Source organism: Rhea pennata, chromosome Z (assembly GCF_028389875.1).
Source record: "Rhea pennata isolate bPtePen1 chromosome Z, bPtePen1.pri, whole genome shotgun sequence".
Classification (NCBI taxonomy): Eukaryota; Metazoa; Chordata; class Aves; order Rheiformes; family Rheidae; genus Rhea; species Rhea pennata.
In genome coordinates this window covers 13,958,672-13,975,796 of record NC_084702.1, presented here as the reverse complement: position 1 = coordinate 13,975,796, position 17,125 = coordinate 13,958,672, and the positions used below count along the sequence as shown (strand labels likewise).

General features: G+C 40.1%; 1 protein-coding gene and 1 long non-coding RNA gene across 2 annotated transcripts in view; one reads left to right on the top strand and one right to left on the bottom strand.

Moving 5' to 3' along the window:
• Positions 1–37: 37 nt before the first annotated feature.
• LOC134153265 (uncharacterized) overlaps positions 38–17,125 on the top strand; it is a 39,129-nt gene continuing 22,041 nt past the window's right edge. The window contains exons 1-2 of the long non-coding RNA XR_009961142.1: positions 38–376; positions 15,638–15,704. This is a non-coding gene — a long non-coding RNA (uncharacterized LOC134153265). The remainder of the gene's footprint in view (positions 377–15,637; positions 15,705–17,125) is intronic.
• Positions 2,153–5,986, bottom strand: ALDOB (aldolase, fructose-bisphosphate B). Its single transcript, XM_062599294.1, has 8 exons — positions 5,875–5,986; positions 5,377–5,588; positions 4,793–4,847; positions 4,460–4,620; positions 4,153–4,236; positions 3,445–3,619; positions 3,088–3,287; positions 2,153–2,606 (listed from the first exon to the last, which is right to left on the bottom strand). Exons 1-8 carry the CDS (start codon positions 5,984–5,986, stop codon positions 2,511–2,513), a joined length of 1,095 nt encoding a protein of 364 aa, XP_062455278.1. The 3' UTR covers positions 2,153–2,510.

Here is a 17,125-nt window from a genome sequence, read left to right as displayed (position 1 = left end):
GGAGCTGTAGTTCTCAGCCCGCCCGGCTGGGGGGCGCGCGCGCGGGGCTAACGGCTGCGCGAGGGCAGCAACGGTTACGGGAGCTAACGGCCGCGCGGGGCTAACGGCAGCGTGGGGCTATCGGCCGCCGTTCGCGAACTCTCTGGCGCCTCGCTGTGGGGCCGCGGGCTTGTGGCCCCTGTGCCAGCTCCCCCTCGTCGCACGCATGTGTCTGGACAGCCACAAGCCCCTGGCGTGTCCCGGGCGGAGGGAAAGTAGAGGCAGGTTTGCTTCAAGGATAGTCGCACTTCAACAGGGAAAAAGCTGCCTGGTGATCACAGCTGCAGTGTGGGAAGAAGGTTTGGCAGCAGAGTATGTGGGATTAAAACAACATAAGGTATGGACGTATGTCGTCACCTGCTGAGATCTTAGTGACTGCTGTGTATTTTTACCGGTGAAAACTCCAGCAGCTGTCTTGAGGCTTTCATTACATCTTTGGGATATAATAGATGCCAGTGTTGTGAGCTCATATGTTTTCACAGTGAGTTCTGCCTGTCGCAGTTTGTGATATGAGCAGGCAAGTATAGGAGAAATTACTTCTCCTGTATTTTTACAGGACTACTCATTTTTAAAAGTGAGAAATAATGCTTGATATCTGTACCACCAAAAGACACAGTCTTACTTTGATTTGTGGTAGTACATTTAGTGAACACCTTATGCTGGTCATAAATATCTTTGTCAAAGAGAAAAATAAGGAGCTAGGACATGGCCTCCAGCTGCACCTAGGGCAGTATTTGTGACCAATGTCCAGCAAAGGAGCAGGAATTATTTAACAAAGATACAACTTCCATTTTCTAAAGAGACTTGTTTGTTTGGTTGGTTTTTGACAATTTTGGGGCATTTTTTTCACAATGTTAATTTTAAAAGAAATGTCATACTGATAAATGTAGCACAATAATGAGTAACTTACGGGGAGCAAAGAGTTATTTGAATTCAGATGCACAAAAACCCAGAGGACTGCGACTGTACCAGAAAACAGGTATTGTTCCTGACTCTGCTATCAGCCTCTAGAGCATCTTTTGGAAAGTCTCTTGACTGTCTTTCATGTTTTGTGTCTGGACCAACTCAACATACTCATTAATTACTATGGAATAATTGGATCCATGTATAGGAGTTTAGGTATTTACTGTCTCTGTAAAAGAGCAGCTATTAATGCAAAGAGCACTACAAAGTTACTGAAAAGTGATTATCTCTACTTCGCTTTTCCTTGCTGACAGGAGTAGCGGTGTCAATGGTTGGGAGGAGCAAGGTGCTGAGCGTGCTGGCTCTGGCCATGCAAGCTAGGTCCCAGTCATTTCTGGAGGTCCTCCATGGCCAGGTGACCCCAACAACAGAGTTGGAGGGATTTTTTTGAGGGGGGAGAGCATCTTCCAGACTGCTTAATCTTTACTGATTGGTGGACTGCTCTGACATGGTGCTCATTGATTGATGTAGCAAGTCACTTGGCAAATATTCTTGTATGATTTGGTTCTGCTATTTCTGTAATACATTTTTAACTATATAAATTTGCTTTATTTAGCAAAAGTTACATCCCTAACAAGTATATAGCAACACATTCTAGGTCAACCTATGAGTCTCTGACATCAGTCTAACTATTAGACTTAGGCCAGGTCAGGAGGCTGAGATATCTCCTTGCAGGTGTTATGCTAGTTACTTTGAAGCTTCTACAGTAAAAGCGTTTTTGAAAAATTAGTTAGTCTTTGCACAACACTGACACAACATATACAGCCTTAACTCGGTGTACATCAGCTGCATTGTGCTAAACAGAAGGCATGCACTTTCCAGAGACATGAAAAGGTATGGTTATTTATCTATAGCTGGAATTTGCACTGTTTGTCATATATGTATTTGAAGTTTTCCCAGTCTGCTTGACTTCAGTTAGCAGGATTAATGTCTTTAGTTTTGTCATTATTGGATTATTTCACTTTGATCTCCTCAAGGTTCTCCAGCTTACCAGCAGTAATGTTTCATGATTTAACATGGCCTGCTGAAAATCACAGACATGTGAAAGAGACTGACAAGTTTGTACAGAATAAAAATTTGTGAGACAGAGATTAACTTTTGATTATTTTATTCATATGATTAAAGACAGAGGTTTTGTAATTCAGGATTTTGGCAGCAGAATGTGGACAAAGATATGCATCTGAATTGCTACAGAACATGGATTCCTGACTACCACTTGATCTGCCTTCTATTTTGAGGAAGGAGTTTAAACCAAAGGGGTAGTGGGTTAGTGTTTCAATGGCAGTTGTTGCTTATTCTCTGGGAAGCATTCTGTTTGTACAGAATGTGTAGATAAGACAAGAATATTCTATCCCTAAGTCATGGGAGCAAAAGGTGGCAGGGAAGCTAATCTATTTTATTTTCTGTTTTATTTAGGGCAAGGGGAATTAGATTTCTTTGGTTTTCTTTCATTCTGAATATCTCCAGCCTACGAAGAGAGATGGGACAAAAGCAGGTTTCCTGCACTTTCAGTAGGTGTAGCTGGCAGTGAAAAGTGACTGCATGGCAGCTGCATCAGTCTTCCCAGACACGACATACTGTCCTCTGCAAGCTAAACTATTAATCTGAAAAACAAACAAAAAGGAGGGGAAAACAGTTAACTAGGAATAAGAGAGCCAGTTGTAGAAAAACAGTAGTAGCAAACAAAATAAGGCAAAATAAGGGGAAATGGAGACATATTCTTGATTCCTGAGTGACATTTGTGAGCTAAGTCAGTTTTGTGACACTGGCATGGCAATCAGTAGTGGTCTGAAGTTAGAGCTGTTAGATAGTCACTTGCTAATCTGGCGGAAGGGGAAGCATTTTTCTCAGATAGACACACAGTGAATGTAACTCCACATTACCAGAGAAGAATAACTAGTTGTCATTAGCTAGTACTTCTGCTTTTTCTTGCATTAGATTTGTATCAGGCCACCCAGAAAAACATCTTTGGTGAACATCAGGCACCAGGAAGGAAGTGAACAAGAGGAACCTTAAGAAGGTGACAACAGGTCTACTTTTGTACTCAGAGCAGGGCCTTTCTGAACCAAGGGGAGGGGCTTATACCTGTGCCCGCTTGCAGAAGGCTTCTTGTGCAGCCTTCTTATTCTCCGATTTTCCCACCCATGCTGCCAGAGCAGAGGCTTGCAGAGCTCTCCCATATGAAAAAGTCAGTTTCCATGGTTTAGGCAGAGGACACTGATTCATGGCATTTAGGTTGAGAGAAGCTTCCTCTTCACTTTGACCTCCAGACAGGAAGCAGATTCCTGCAATAAGGAGAGGAAGAAGCTGAATGCTGCAGGCACAACACTCCCTGACCCTTATGTGCCAAAGAATTGAGTGTATCACAGGTAGAAGCAAGGCTAGTGAAAGTGACAATGTGAATACATAGTAGTGGATACATAGTAATAAATTGGGAATTACCAGGGACAGCAGCAGGAACAGTGCGGAGGAGAGTAGTGACAGTTGCTATGGCTACATCCTGAGGGGTGTACTTCTTGGGGCAGGAATGCCCAGCCGTCACCATATTGGGTTTCAGCAGTGTCCCTTCCAAGTAGACATGATGATCATTCAAAGCCTTGTAGACAGCAGCCAGAACCTGAGAACAAGAGGATTAAATACAGACCCGTGCTGAGATCTTCACATACTGAGATTCGTCTAATTCTCACCCACAGATTCTTCAACAGTGTGCTCAACCTGTTGTGGAAAGAGAGCTTATTGCTTGAGAGCATAGAAAGAAGATCAAACTAACTTCCATTTCTCTTGAAGTTCATCATGAGGTCAGTAATGCAACCCTGGAGACACCACTGCTTTTGGAATGACTAGGATACCACTCTTCATGTTTATTGGATTTGTCCCTGTGAAAAGGGATACCAAAAGAGAGGTAGATTCTTTTACTCCCAGTGAATATTTCTGAGATGGAGAATGCTTCTAAGAGACGTTTGAATGGACATCAAGAAGCAAAGATCCTAGTCTCACATATGCTATTAAATCATCTTTTCTGACTAACTCATTTCTGTGGTGCAATTATGAAGAACTTTCTTGGTCAAAAGTCCCTGAGATCTGTGAGTGCAAACTCTGCACAAGATTAACCACTGATTTGTGAAGATGGATATGGAAAGGTTCTCTTACCTTTTCTGTGATATACTGACAACGTTGGAGATCATGATCTCCATCAGGCAAGACTTCTGGCTCCACAATGGGCACCAATCCATGCTAAGGAAAGAAAAACAGGAAAGTCTTTGCAGATGTGGCAGAAAAACTGTCCTTGCTGTCTTCCCCAACATTGATAGTATTCCTTCTTGCTGTATGGCTCTTCTTCTTCATTGTCTCTGAAACCTCTCACAGGGACTGATCTTTCAAAATATCTAGCTGTTATCACAGGAAACAATAAGAAACAGTAACAACATCTCAGGAAAGATTAGTAGAGGGTAGATACCTGCTGGCAGATGCTGGCATAGCGTGCTAGTGTGTTAGCATTCTCCTGGATAGCAAGTTGAGAGGGAGTTGTGCTGGTTATCTTCAGCACTGCACGCCATTTGCCAAAGTCAACACCATCTTTCTTGTACTGGGCACAGCGCTCAGCCAGTCCATCCAGTCCTGCAGATGAAAGAATAGTGCTTCACTGACAGCAGTTCTTTATGGGAAAGCTGAACTTAGTGCTTTCAACATGAAATGTAACATGACACCAGCTAAGGCTGTGAACGAGTTTAGTCATCTGATGGCTTTCACTTTACCAATCATAATTATGGCTACTTAGATCTCTCCTTGCCTTGTATGGTAGTTTCTCCATTTGTTCCTGCTAGAGGTGCTGTGCCTTTATCCAACTGTGGAGACAGGAAAAATACATGGAGATCAATCTGTTACTTATCTTGTGACCTATGACTAGTCTGTCTTTGCAAACAAACCGTGGGTAAAGTATTGGACTTAATAGGCTAAAGGGACATATCTGAGAAGTGTTAAAGAAAAGGAGAAAGAAAGGAGTGAACTGGGTAAGAGGATCAGATAATATGCAGGTGGCTGCAGGGAACAGCTCAAGAGTTCTGTCAGACTCAGAAAGGATTTTAGTTTGTGTACTGAGAGAAGAGGTTTAATTTCAGTGTGTGATGTAACATTCGTACAAGGAAGTACATCGTTTGCTGGATGAAAAGGTCCTGGATTATATGTAAATGCACAAATGTGTCCTGGATATTTGTACAAAAACTATACAGAGAATGGGGGCAGAGATCCTCTAGGTATTTTCAGAAACAAGCAAAATACTGGTCTACAAGGGAGAGTGCAGCCCCTATATTATAGTTCTTATTGGAAATAGTGTTTAGAGTATTGTGCCAGCCAGACACATGTATAGACACTCACCTTTATTCCCACCACAATGCCTTTTTCTTTGATGATAGATGGGAATGGCTTCCCACTGCTGTCTTTCTGATAGAGAGTCTCGTGGAAGAGGATCACTCCCCCAATGCTCTGATTGATAGAAGCATCCGAAGAGAAGAGGATCTCTCGAAAAGCACGGCGATTCTCCTCTGTGTTCTCCACATTGATCCTCTGCAGCCTGTTCCCCATGGTACCTAGCAAAGAAGCCAAAGGTTGGACAGAAAGGTGTTAGGTTTGGTTGGGCTTTTGGTCGTGGCAGGAAGTAATTTGAAAAATCTAGGACTTCAGTTCAGAGCCTCCCTTCTGAACGCACAGTTCCGTAGCCTTTGTTGCTACAGACCCAACCCTGCCTGGCTGGACCAATTGTTCCCATAAACAGTTTTTAGGTTGTTTTCATTTACTCTACTTATTTTGAAGATTAAGCAAAATGAAGAGAAAAAAAATGTGGGTAATGCTAATTGATTGTTATCCAGGACTCACCCACTGATTCATCTGCAGCTAAGATCCCCTTTCCTGAAGCCACAATCCGCTGAGCAATGTCTGAAAGAGCTTTCTTCTGCTCTGGAGACAGCGCTGGGAACTGGTGGGTCATGATGCCTTATCTGTGGAAGAGAATAACTGTTACAAATTGGAAGAGACAGTATGCACAAAATATGAATCAGAGACAGCAGTCTCAAGTATTCCTATTAGAAGCTTCTTTCTTGTTTCTTGTGTGATCTATTTCATCACAGGAGCATTACTCAGAAATCTAGTTTGAGGTCTTCCTCATTTGGTGTGTCTGGTGGCACTAAAAGAGAGAAATGCAGAAACCACGTCCTCATACATCCTTTCAGAACCAAAGCGGGAAGGACTCTGCATATTACATCAGTTTGCTCAGAGACTAAAGGGAGGTCAATTTGTCATAAAAACCTGTGGCAAACTGACAAACATACTAGTAACAGGTACACAAACTTCTGTGCAAAGCAGCTATGTTGACTTGGTCCTGATCAGGAGAATGCCAAAATTCTCACATAGCTGATCTTTACACTTCTTCTAACAGTGTAGTCGCATTTCCTAGCCAGTGTTGGCAGTATTTGCTTTGTTTAGTTGCATTTTCATCCCCTCTGTAGTGCCTTACTTTGTAATTCTGTCCTCCCTGTGCTGTTTTCAAACTGTAGCAAGCTGGCTACTCTATACGAAATTGAGGGTGTCAGAAAGGTTCACCATCTATTTCTATTTTTCAGTTCTGGTTTAGGCTTACCAGCTGCAGATACCCAACACCTGAACTTCAAGTTCTGTCTTGCTCTAGCAAAGTGTTTGATCTTAATAAAGTTTTGATTAGATGGGATTAAATTATAGTTTCTCAGATCATCTAAATAGGCCAAGTAATTTTCTTGTGTGTATGAGTCTATTGAACCTCATACAAGGAGACTTTCTGTCCATTGTTTATCACATGGTCTGGCTAGAGGAAGACTTATGTTGTCAGCAGGTGATACATTCATGAGAGAAATCAATAAAAACAACATGTCAGACCTCCAATTACAAGTTTTCCTCCCAGAGAGAGACAGGCCTCTGTGCAGCAACTTCATGTTCCTTTTCTCAAAACAGCCTTAGAGGGGAGCAAGAACCTATTATCACCTTGTAGTTCCCACCACCCATTTCAATATATGCCAAAGATGGAGAGCAAATATGCCTCCCAGCATAAGTATATACACAGTCATGTTCTTCATCCTCTTTCCATGCCCACAAATGCTGTATTGTCAGGAAATCTGTGTCTTGCTCTCTCCATTGAAGGCCATAACGGGGAAGGAGAATCAGGGGGAACTAGCTGCTACTCATGATGTGGCAGATGCCAGCATCTGTAGAGTTTTGTAACCATGCCAGACAGTGCCAAAATTTTCTAGCGACAGTAGTACCACAGTACCTGTCCAATGCTCTTGTGTCTCTGGTTTATAGTTGAAGACACTTTAATATTGGTTATATTATTATTGTGCAAGATTAAAATGACATTGACTAGGACTAGAGACCAATATTACTGAGATATAGTGTCCAGATGTCTGCTTCTCCCTTGCCTGTGTTGTTCGAAGCTAGAAGTGATGCTATGTGATTTGTAAAAGATGAGTCATTCTAGGTTTACAGAGAGCTTGAGGGAGTGTGTGATGAAGTGTATGTCAAATAAAGGAGAATTTCTTTCTCTCCTAATTGCTGAAATACCTTGTGGTCTTGCAAAAGCAGCCTTTGATGAAATCCTCTCTCTCTATCCCAGTTTGTGGTGAGAGCTCTGGGAAACATCCTTCTACTGTCATGACCACAACAGCATCACTCCCAGTTTTTCAAAAAAGAATTTCAAAAGCCATGGCTTATGCTGCATAGCTAATTAAGCTCATCTATAAGCCTGTAACTCTGCTTGTCCTTGCCTATTTTCTGGGTCTGATACTCTCTTAGAGAACTCTTAAAAATAGGAAACTAAACTGTTATTACGATTATTATAATAATAGTGTTGTAGGCATTTCAGCCAAAACTCTGTCACTGTTACATAAATTGCTATGCAAAACATGGTGAAAAATAACTCAGGTAGTTCACAGTCTAAATGGAAAAGACTGACCAATTGTAGAGAATATGACTTTGTCCAAGGTCAAAGGTAGTTAATTGCTATATCAGTAATGGGATTTCAGAATATCTCTATGTACAGCCTGAAGGTGTGCAATGGAGTGAGTAGGTGTATCTAGATAATCTTTAATCTAGCTAGCGGAATTACGACCTCATCAACCACTCTGATTACATTACTATGGGTTCTCTCCAGCACTTCACTAAGAAATGAGACTAACATCTGTTGTATCTTGCTTGTTTCCTGTGTTTGCATAAAGATAACAAAAAGAGAGTTACCACCCTAAGTGAACCTGCAAATAAATAACAGAAATATGGAAATAAGAGTTTTCCGTGGATTGTCCTTTTCAGTGGTCCAACAGCATAGTATGAGAGACAGAGAAAATACTGTGTAATTCCACAAGGCAGTGATGAATTGGAAGACAGCATGTTAATTTCTGTTTTCATGCATGTATGCCCTTAGCATGAAGGAGTAGGTGGAGACTTGACAAAAACAAACAGCCATTTTGGTGATGTATGCCTTGTTTTTCCTAAGAGATTTGATTATCTAGGCTCCCCAAATGATCTGTGAGTCTTTCCTGGCTGCTCTGCAGAGCTACATGGACCTATAACATGGACAGTGTATCTAACTGGCAAAGAATTGGGGCAAAATAGTGAAGAAGTGAGTGCGAAAGAACAACTGTAAGGCTGATGTTGGTTTCAAAGTCTAGAATGTTCAGGGACCCTTGCTTTAGGGTTCTTTCCTGTGGTCCTTCATTGGGAACATAGTCTCTGAGAATCTTCTCCATTGGATTCAGAAGGGATGTCTCTGCTGTAAAGAACTGCTGTGGATATATAAAGTGGATTGTGGGGGGCTTATAGTTCAATAACACTTTATTACTGTTTTTTTGTAAAGAATAAGCTCCCAAAATATCAAGAGAAACATTAATGTCATCTTAAAGAGCCATTGCAATGTAATTGAATGTGTCACTGTACATCCTGAAGAAAAATGATTATGTCCCTGCCATGGGTGCCATGGTACTTATAATCATGTTCATAGTACCTCATTTTAAAAAACAGAAGAACAAACAAAAAAACCTGAACAGAATGCATAAAAAACATCATTATGGCTACTTCCAGTGTTTGTCAGCTTTAAGTACTCCTTAAACAAACAGGATTCTTTGTTCATCCCAATCTGTAACCAGGAGATGGTGGAGGTGGACTAGAAGGGACAACACAATTATAAAAGTAAATATCATACTGCTGAAACCCCACGTTTGTCTCAAGTACCAAAAGGAAGCACTACAGGGAAAATATCTTTGTGGATATCAGCACAAACATTGCATCCTGTTAATATTAATAGTGTGGACCAAAGGGCAGAGGCAAGATTAACAGCAGACAGAACAAACTGTTACATTCCACTTCAGGTCATCTTAGAAACATTAATACTTCTTTGACTTCTTTTGTTTTCAAACACCTGAAATGACTGGCATCTTCTAATCTTACAGAAAAAAAAAATCACCTGAGTGATTTAGGAGGTAGGAAAAGATCAGATTACAATCATTGTGTTTTTCTGTTGATCTCTTCACTGCCTTCTTTTATACAATTGGTAGCAAAAGTATGGGACAATATTCTCAAAATATGGCATATATGCAATACATATAGTTTGGCTAATCAGCTACTAGTAAACACTGTCCTTCAACCATCTCTTTGATAACTAACATTACAAACCACATCTGCATGTTGTTGAACTGTGCGCATCACAGGTTCTGCTTCAAAAAAAGTGCATGTCACAGGTTGAAAGAAGCACAAGTTGCATCACAGACAGATATATGCAAGAGACATGGAGAATGAAATAGCTTAAAATACATGCCAAAATACAGGATCTAATTCTAACTGTTCTCCCACTACAGATGCGTAATGTTAACCTGATTGGATTTGCTCCTCATTTACATTTGTATGTGTGGGAGGTCAGACTCATAGTGTTTTATGCACCTTATATTCTTATTGTAGAGAAAAAGTTTAATTATTTGAACATTGAGCAAAATGATAGATTTAAATGGCTAAATAAGCCCATCTCCACTAGAGGACACAGTATGTGTGGAATATTTCTGTTGCTGAGAAAACTGTTAGTTACAGGACAATATTAATTATTAATAATTATATTGCTGAGAGCAATATTATGATTTTTTTTATATTTTTAATTATATAATGAATAGAAACTGAGTGTATTATCTGCTATCTCAATTTAAAAGAATGAATCTTTGCAAACTGAGTACCAATCAACTGCCTCTGTAGAATCTGAAACAGGCCAGCATATTCGAAGTAATGTGGAGTTTACCCTGACTTTAGCAAGACTTTTGAAACAGTCTCCCATAATATTCCATATACATTTTAGGATGGTCTGGATGGATGGACAAGTGGCTTGTCATTTATCTGGATACCAGTAGTAAGTGAAGTATTGTAGGGTAGCCTGGGACCTGCCCTCTTTAACATCTTTATCAATAACCTGAAGAAGCTGATGGAGCACCTTCTTGTCTTGTCTGCAGATGATGCCAAATTGGCAGGACCAGTTGGTATGCTTGACTGCAGGTCTGCCATATAAAAGGACCTGGATAGACAGGAGAAAGGGGCCAGTGAAGCCCCCATGATATTCAGCATTGACAAACACCCCACTCTGCCTCTGGCAATGCAGTGTCCTGGCAGAGATGCCAGCCAGGGTCAGCAGGGCCAGGGTAGGGCTGCCGGCAGGGCTGCTCTATGGAGAAGTCCTGAAGCCCTGCTGGGCGGTTTGCTGAGCACAGGTCAGAAGTATGCCTGGCAGAAGCAAGGGCTAGCAGCATCCTGGGCTGTGAGAGCAAGGGGATGGCATGGAGAACAAGTCGAGGAATTATCTGTCTCTGCTCATCCCTTGTTATACTGCATCTGGATACTGTGTCCAGTTTTGACCCTCACTCCAGTACAAGAAAGACATTGACAAATGACCAAATTCAGCAGAAGCCACCGAGAAGGTCAAGGGCTGGAGCACTTGTTCTGTGAGAAGAGGCCATGGAACCAGGGCTTGTTCAGCTTGGAGAGGAGACAGCTTCACGGGACCTTACAGCAGCCTCCAGTACCTATGTGGAGGTGATTGAAGAGATGGACCCAGACTCTTCACAGCAGTATATGATGGGAAGGCAAGCAGCAGTGGGCATAAGCTGAAACTAGAGAGATTCAGGCTGGCTATAAGGAATATTTTTACGCTATTAGGACAGTCAAGCAGTGGAGCAGATTGCCCAGTGAGGTTGTGCTGACTCCATCCTTGAAGGTTTTCAAGATTGCCTAGAGCAACCTAGAGTGGGAGGTTATACTAGAGACTTGCTGATGTCACTTTCAAGCTGAATTATCCTGTGATCCTGTGAGTGCTTACTTTGGGAAGCTGCAATGAATGCTATACCTTTTTTATGTATGATGATAGGGATATGAGGGAAGAACAGGCCTTTTCTCCCTTAATGTTTGTGGTAGGAATGCTTCACCACTGGGTGCTAAAATGTGAATCAATGGTAGAGGAAAAGGGATCTTCAGACTTTTGTTACCTAGAAAAAACATCATATGTTTTTTATTGACATAGTAATTCTTGTGAGAGCTCTCAAAAAGCAGATTTCACCGTAATCTAGTTTCACCATAAGTCCTCGGAGGCATATATGAACTGTGGCATTTCTGACCGTAAATTGCCTGGTAAGTTTTTACTCTTCCTTCTGAGGGACAGAGAGCATGATTTTCCATCCTTTTTCTCTGTCTAGGGACCTTTCTTTGCCACTGTATTGCAAGTGGATGGAAATATGTGAGACTCCCTGTTCCCTGTCCTGATTCTCCCATTGACCTCAAAGCTACATTCATAGCTCTGAGCAAATGTACTCCCTCTCCAGTAAGAAGGGAAACTATATTCTCTGGACCTGGTCTCTGCAGTTGGTGTAAAGCACTCCTGTGCACTCATAAGGGTAGAGATGGCTAGAGGTGGCAAGAAAATGGATTCTTGTAAGTGTAGTTTTTAGTGTGAAGTTCCTTCTCTTTTAGGGCTGAGCTCTTCCTTTCAGAAAGGTAGAAAATGTTGCCAGATTTGCTTGAGAGTTCAAGTCTGAAATGACAGCAGAGGAATGTTGGTGGGGTGGTAAGGAGTGATTCAGGTGGAGTGAATAGTTTTGAGTGCCAAATATACAAGATCATTGAGAACTTGATGAAGAATCACAGACTCGGTAAGGAACTGTGTTTATTAACAGGCAATTCCCTGAGGCTAGCTGTTCATACCTTGCAAGGGTAGAGCCTAATGTTAGCACAAAAAGCAGTATTTCCAAACTCCTCTTTCTTCCTTCTTAGTGTCTGCCATTCCAGACTACCTTGCTTCCCCCTGCCGAAGAATCTTGTCAACATGACTGGATTAATACTACAGAGGAAATTACATAGTGAACACACATAACACTTTTGTCAGCAGAGGCATTTGTCAGGACCAATTGCATTCCCCAGTCATTCTCTCTTCTTACAAAACTTAAATTTATATTCTCCACAAATATAAACAAACACATACAAAATGAAGGAGTAGAAAGCATGCAATTGCTGTTGCAGTATAGTTACTGTACTAGTCTCCTCAGACTATACACTTACTCTAGGAGTTCTGAGTTACTAAACTAAGTTAGAAAGCCAGTATAAAAAGCAAATAAATCACACTGGAAGATCACTGCAGAATGGCTAAATGTTTATTTCTTGTAAGCTTTTCCTGTAAAAAAAACAGAAACAAAAACAACCTTCCCATGCCTGTGCAGTTTAGCTCAACAGATTGACTCAGCTACTGATACACATACCACCTTTTCAATTTAGGAATGAAATAGTTATACTTACTTGTTTTAGGTAGTGTCTCTGCTGCTACAAGCTTTTCGTGAGGTGGTTGCAGGCGAAGAGACCTAGTCCCTCTAATCACTAACTTTTATAAATTTTTCTTCTTCTTCTTTTTTTTTTTTTTTTTTTTTTTTTTTTTTACTCCTTTATTCTCCCTCCTCTCTTGGCTGGTTGGAGAGGTGTTATTGCTGAAGATCATTGATTGGCTGTTGGAAAACAACCATGCATAGCCAATTGGATATATTCTCTCTCTGTGTTCCTTTCCCTCCCCTTTTCTCCTCTCCCCCACTCCGTATACGTGTAAGACAGTTTATGATGAGGTGAAGCTGAGAAGTTTTTCAAATTATTTCTGTGATTTGACAGTATACCTCATCTTTCAAAAACATAGTGAAAACAATTACAAGAGCAACCGTGCAAATTGTTCACACAGAACCTGGCTGTAACTTTCAGTTTAGGGCTAAATCTTCGGGAAGCTTACATTTAGGAAACTCCACAGTGTACACAACAGCTGACTAGTAAAGAAGACTAGAAAAAAAACCACAGAAACAATGGGGTAGATTCTTATCTGGCATGGGTTACTATGGTTGCAGTGACTTCCTTGCTAATGCACTAATTTTATTCACTTGAAAATTTAACCCAGAAACATATTTTCCCTTTCTAGTTCATACTTTGAAAGGCAAAAGCTAATGTTATAATAGTAGGGTTAATGAAGCAGCAAATCCAGATATCCTTTAGTGCTGTGTGACACATATGGCAATGACATTTATCAGAAGATATATGCTCATATGGAGATGCACAACTTCAAGCCAAACTCTCCACCAAAATCCTATTGAAATAAAATGACATGCAAGCTTCTCAGTTGCTTAATAGATTTTTTTCTGTGAAAAAAAAAATGTTAATACTCTATAAATGGTATATCCACATTTATTTGGTATCAAATCACACTGCAGCGATGCACCATATCCAGGCATATAAGGCTAATTTTTCTCTTATTTCTTTCTTATTCCAGGTCACTAGAGAGAAGTACAGTATAGGGACTATATTAAGCAAACATCATACCTTCAGCAACAGCACACTTTATGACCTTGGATGTTAGCATATCTTTACCTCAAAGGCCCAGTGTTTGCTTGGGCAATGACGTATTTTCTCCATTTTTTGGCTCATGTAGTGACACCTTTAGCCTTTACATGAATACAATGAGAAAAGTGATTTCAACTTTCACTGAGCAGCTATAACTTCATTAGGGCACTTCCTGCTAGAGTCTGTCTGTTCTGGAGGTTCATGTCAAGGTCAATGAATGTAGGAAATCTAATAGTTAATGTTAGTGCCAGCATTAGAACTCTGTGACAATCAGTAAAGGTCTAAGAAACCTGTGGGTTTGGTCTAATTGAATCTAATGGAAGGCCTTGTACATTTTTTGTTTTATTCTCTATAACTTTCTCCTTTCTGATCCATCCTCTTTTGCTGAAGAATGCTGTGGTACATAACACTAATAGGAAGTCTTCACTGTGTTATGGTGTTTACTTTATATCCCATACTTTCACCCTAGCAGAAAGATGAACTTAATATCCTATTAAAGTTCCTCCACAAAGATTTGTGGTATGGAATACAAATATTTTTATATTTTATCTAAGACCCTTTTGGGGCCATGGAGGTGTCATACTGATGGCATCCTTCAGTGCCACAGAAAAAAAAATCCTTTTGTCATTTCTGCTGCTACAGGTAAGAAAGTACATGAGTTTTTTTTTTTTTTTTTTTTTTTTTTTTTCCTTTCCCCAGTGTCATCAGTGATGAAGTTTGACTGTGCCTATTAGAAGGAGAAAAGCTGGGGGCAGACTACCTGAAAAATGAGCTTCTGGTATTTTGAAAAAAAACCCAGCTTTCTGATATTTTGAAAATGCTTTAGCTAATCCTGTAGCCCACTCTACGTTCTTATGTTTTGAGAGCTATTTATCTGGGAGGAAGGGTTTGCTTTTTTTACCTGAGTAAGGGCTAGTGTTTGCCTTTCCTTTCCTTCTGAGCTAAAATCCAGGGCTTTTAGATTTACAGATACCAGCAGATATTCTGAGAATTGAGGAGAAAAGTGAATAAACACTATGGCTAATTTTTTCACTTAATTTGGGAATAAGAACCTTTTCTGGTAGGAATGTGAAAGGATTGATCATTGTAGATAACATCACTGTAAGATTTAGTACTAATAATATTTAGAACCAATCAAATAGTTCTGTTTAGAAATCAGTAGTGGTCTACACGCTTGAGTGGCACTAAAAAGACACTGGAAAAAAGGTGATGCATTCATGTTTATAACTCTGTGTATGGATACTTAGCCCCTTTGAAATTTAGGTTAAGAAGATATGATATATTCTTACAAGGTAAGGGGAATAAGCTTGCATGGTAAGGGGAATTCAGTGTGCTTGCATTAAACCCAGAAGTTAACTTACTATATAACAAACATCAAATTATTATCTGCACTAATTGTTCTATAGCAAAATCGGTGTATTAACCAGACTCTAGACCTATTTCATTGAATTACTGTTTGAACTCATAGTATTGCCAACTTGATTTTTCCATCTGAAATTGCCACACAAAGGTTGACAGGAGTATTTGGTATATTTAAAAAGTTAAAAAACACCAAAACCTGACTGTACAGGTGACTTGGGTTGTTATTTTTGTCTTAATTTATGTTTTGTTGAGTTTGAAAAACCCAATATATCGTCTTACAAGTAATGAATTTTGATAGCACAAGTTAGCTATCTTTGTTATATCCAGCCTTACTGACAAATGATCTGCCCGTTCTGCATTACAGTTGAGTGAAAATTGCTGCTAGATGAAGTACTTCAAAATCCATGGAAAGCCTCGTCTAAAGACAAAAGGTAAAAAATTAGAATTGCTTAAGGTTCTTCAGGTTGGAGATTTTGATTTTGTGTATGTTTCTGGAAATATTCTGATACTGATTTTGGCTTTTAAATGTTCATATTAATTAGTATTTTAAATGGAAAAAAGTAAATGTGAGGAGAGAAGAAAGAAAAACTTGAGAGAGGAGGTGAAGGAGAAGAGTGAAGCAGTTGAGTAATTTTAGGGCTTATATGATTGGTCACCAAATGAAAAAATGAAAAATAAAGTAAGGTTAAAGCTTGCCTCTGCAGTTCAGTAAATGAAGTAGTATTAATCTTATCAACACTTCATGGTCAGGCCTCTAAAAGGGTTTGAAATTGAATGGAAAAAAACACTGGTAGCTGGGAGAATGTTTGAGCATAATGTGCATCCACATGCAAAATACCTGCCTCTGTGAGCCCCAAGAGCATGCTCCCTGCATGATAAGGTTAAAGTACAATCAGAGCAGACTTGAACTGAGTGGAGTCTGCCTTCTTTTCACCTTTTCACGTTGTGCTGGATGTTTCTTGTTTTCTGTACTCTGCAATCTTACTTAACTATCTCAAAGTCCAGCTTGTTCATCCCTATCTAATCAGAGGTATTGTTTATTGAAGTACCTTGTTTTCCCCACTTACCTATACTCTTAACCCCCGGTCCAGAGAGCTTGACTTTTAACCTCATCAAGAGAAATCATCTGTGTTTCTGGCTCCACTGTATTCAGCAGTGCCTGCAGACACGTACATTGGGGAGGAGGATGAGAATGTTGGGTAGGACTGACTTATGTCTGCAAGAGCACCAAGAGGACTGCAACACAGGGAGGATCTGCTTGCTCTTCTCTTGCTCTGGCTTAAAACTAGGCTGCAACATGCATTGTGAAGACTTGGAATGAAATCCAAGCAAACACACATTATTACTGTTATCATAACCCAAAGCTTTATAATAATTTCAATAGTGGTGATAGCAAATCAGGATGCGATTTTAAGTTATGCTGTCAGTGATAACATCTCTGGACTTTGCAAAGTAGCTGTTTTATTCCACTCATGTAGTACAGGACATGAAGATAAATGCAGTCATAACACTGATCTCTGTGTCATTTTGTTGACATTTAGTTTTTGAAAGCAAATAGGCAAGGGAATGGCTGCTAGAAGAGGAAACACCTTTTTATTAACAATTTATACAAATGGTATGTAGTTCCAGAAAAAACGCTTTCTTGTGTGCTGCATGCTAATCTTGGTTTACACTTTTCAACATATAAAATACAACAGATGTATGAAGTGGACTCATTTACTGAAAACACTGTTGTGGATGCGATTTCTGCAGTGATGGAGGAAAATTCCTTACCGTGGCAGAATTTCAAAGAGAAGGTAGGCACAGAAGAATGAATTACTGGCCAGAAGGTTATAAATAGTGCAAGAAAATA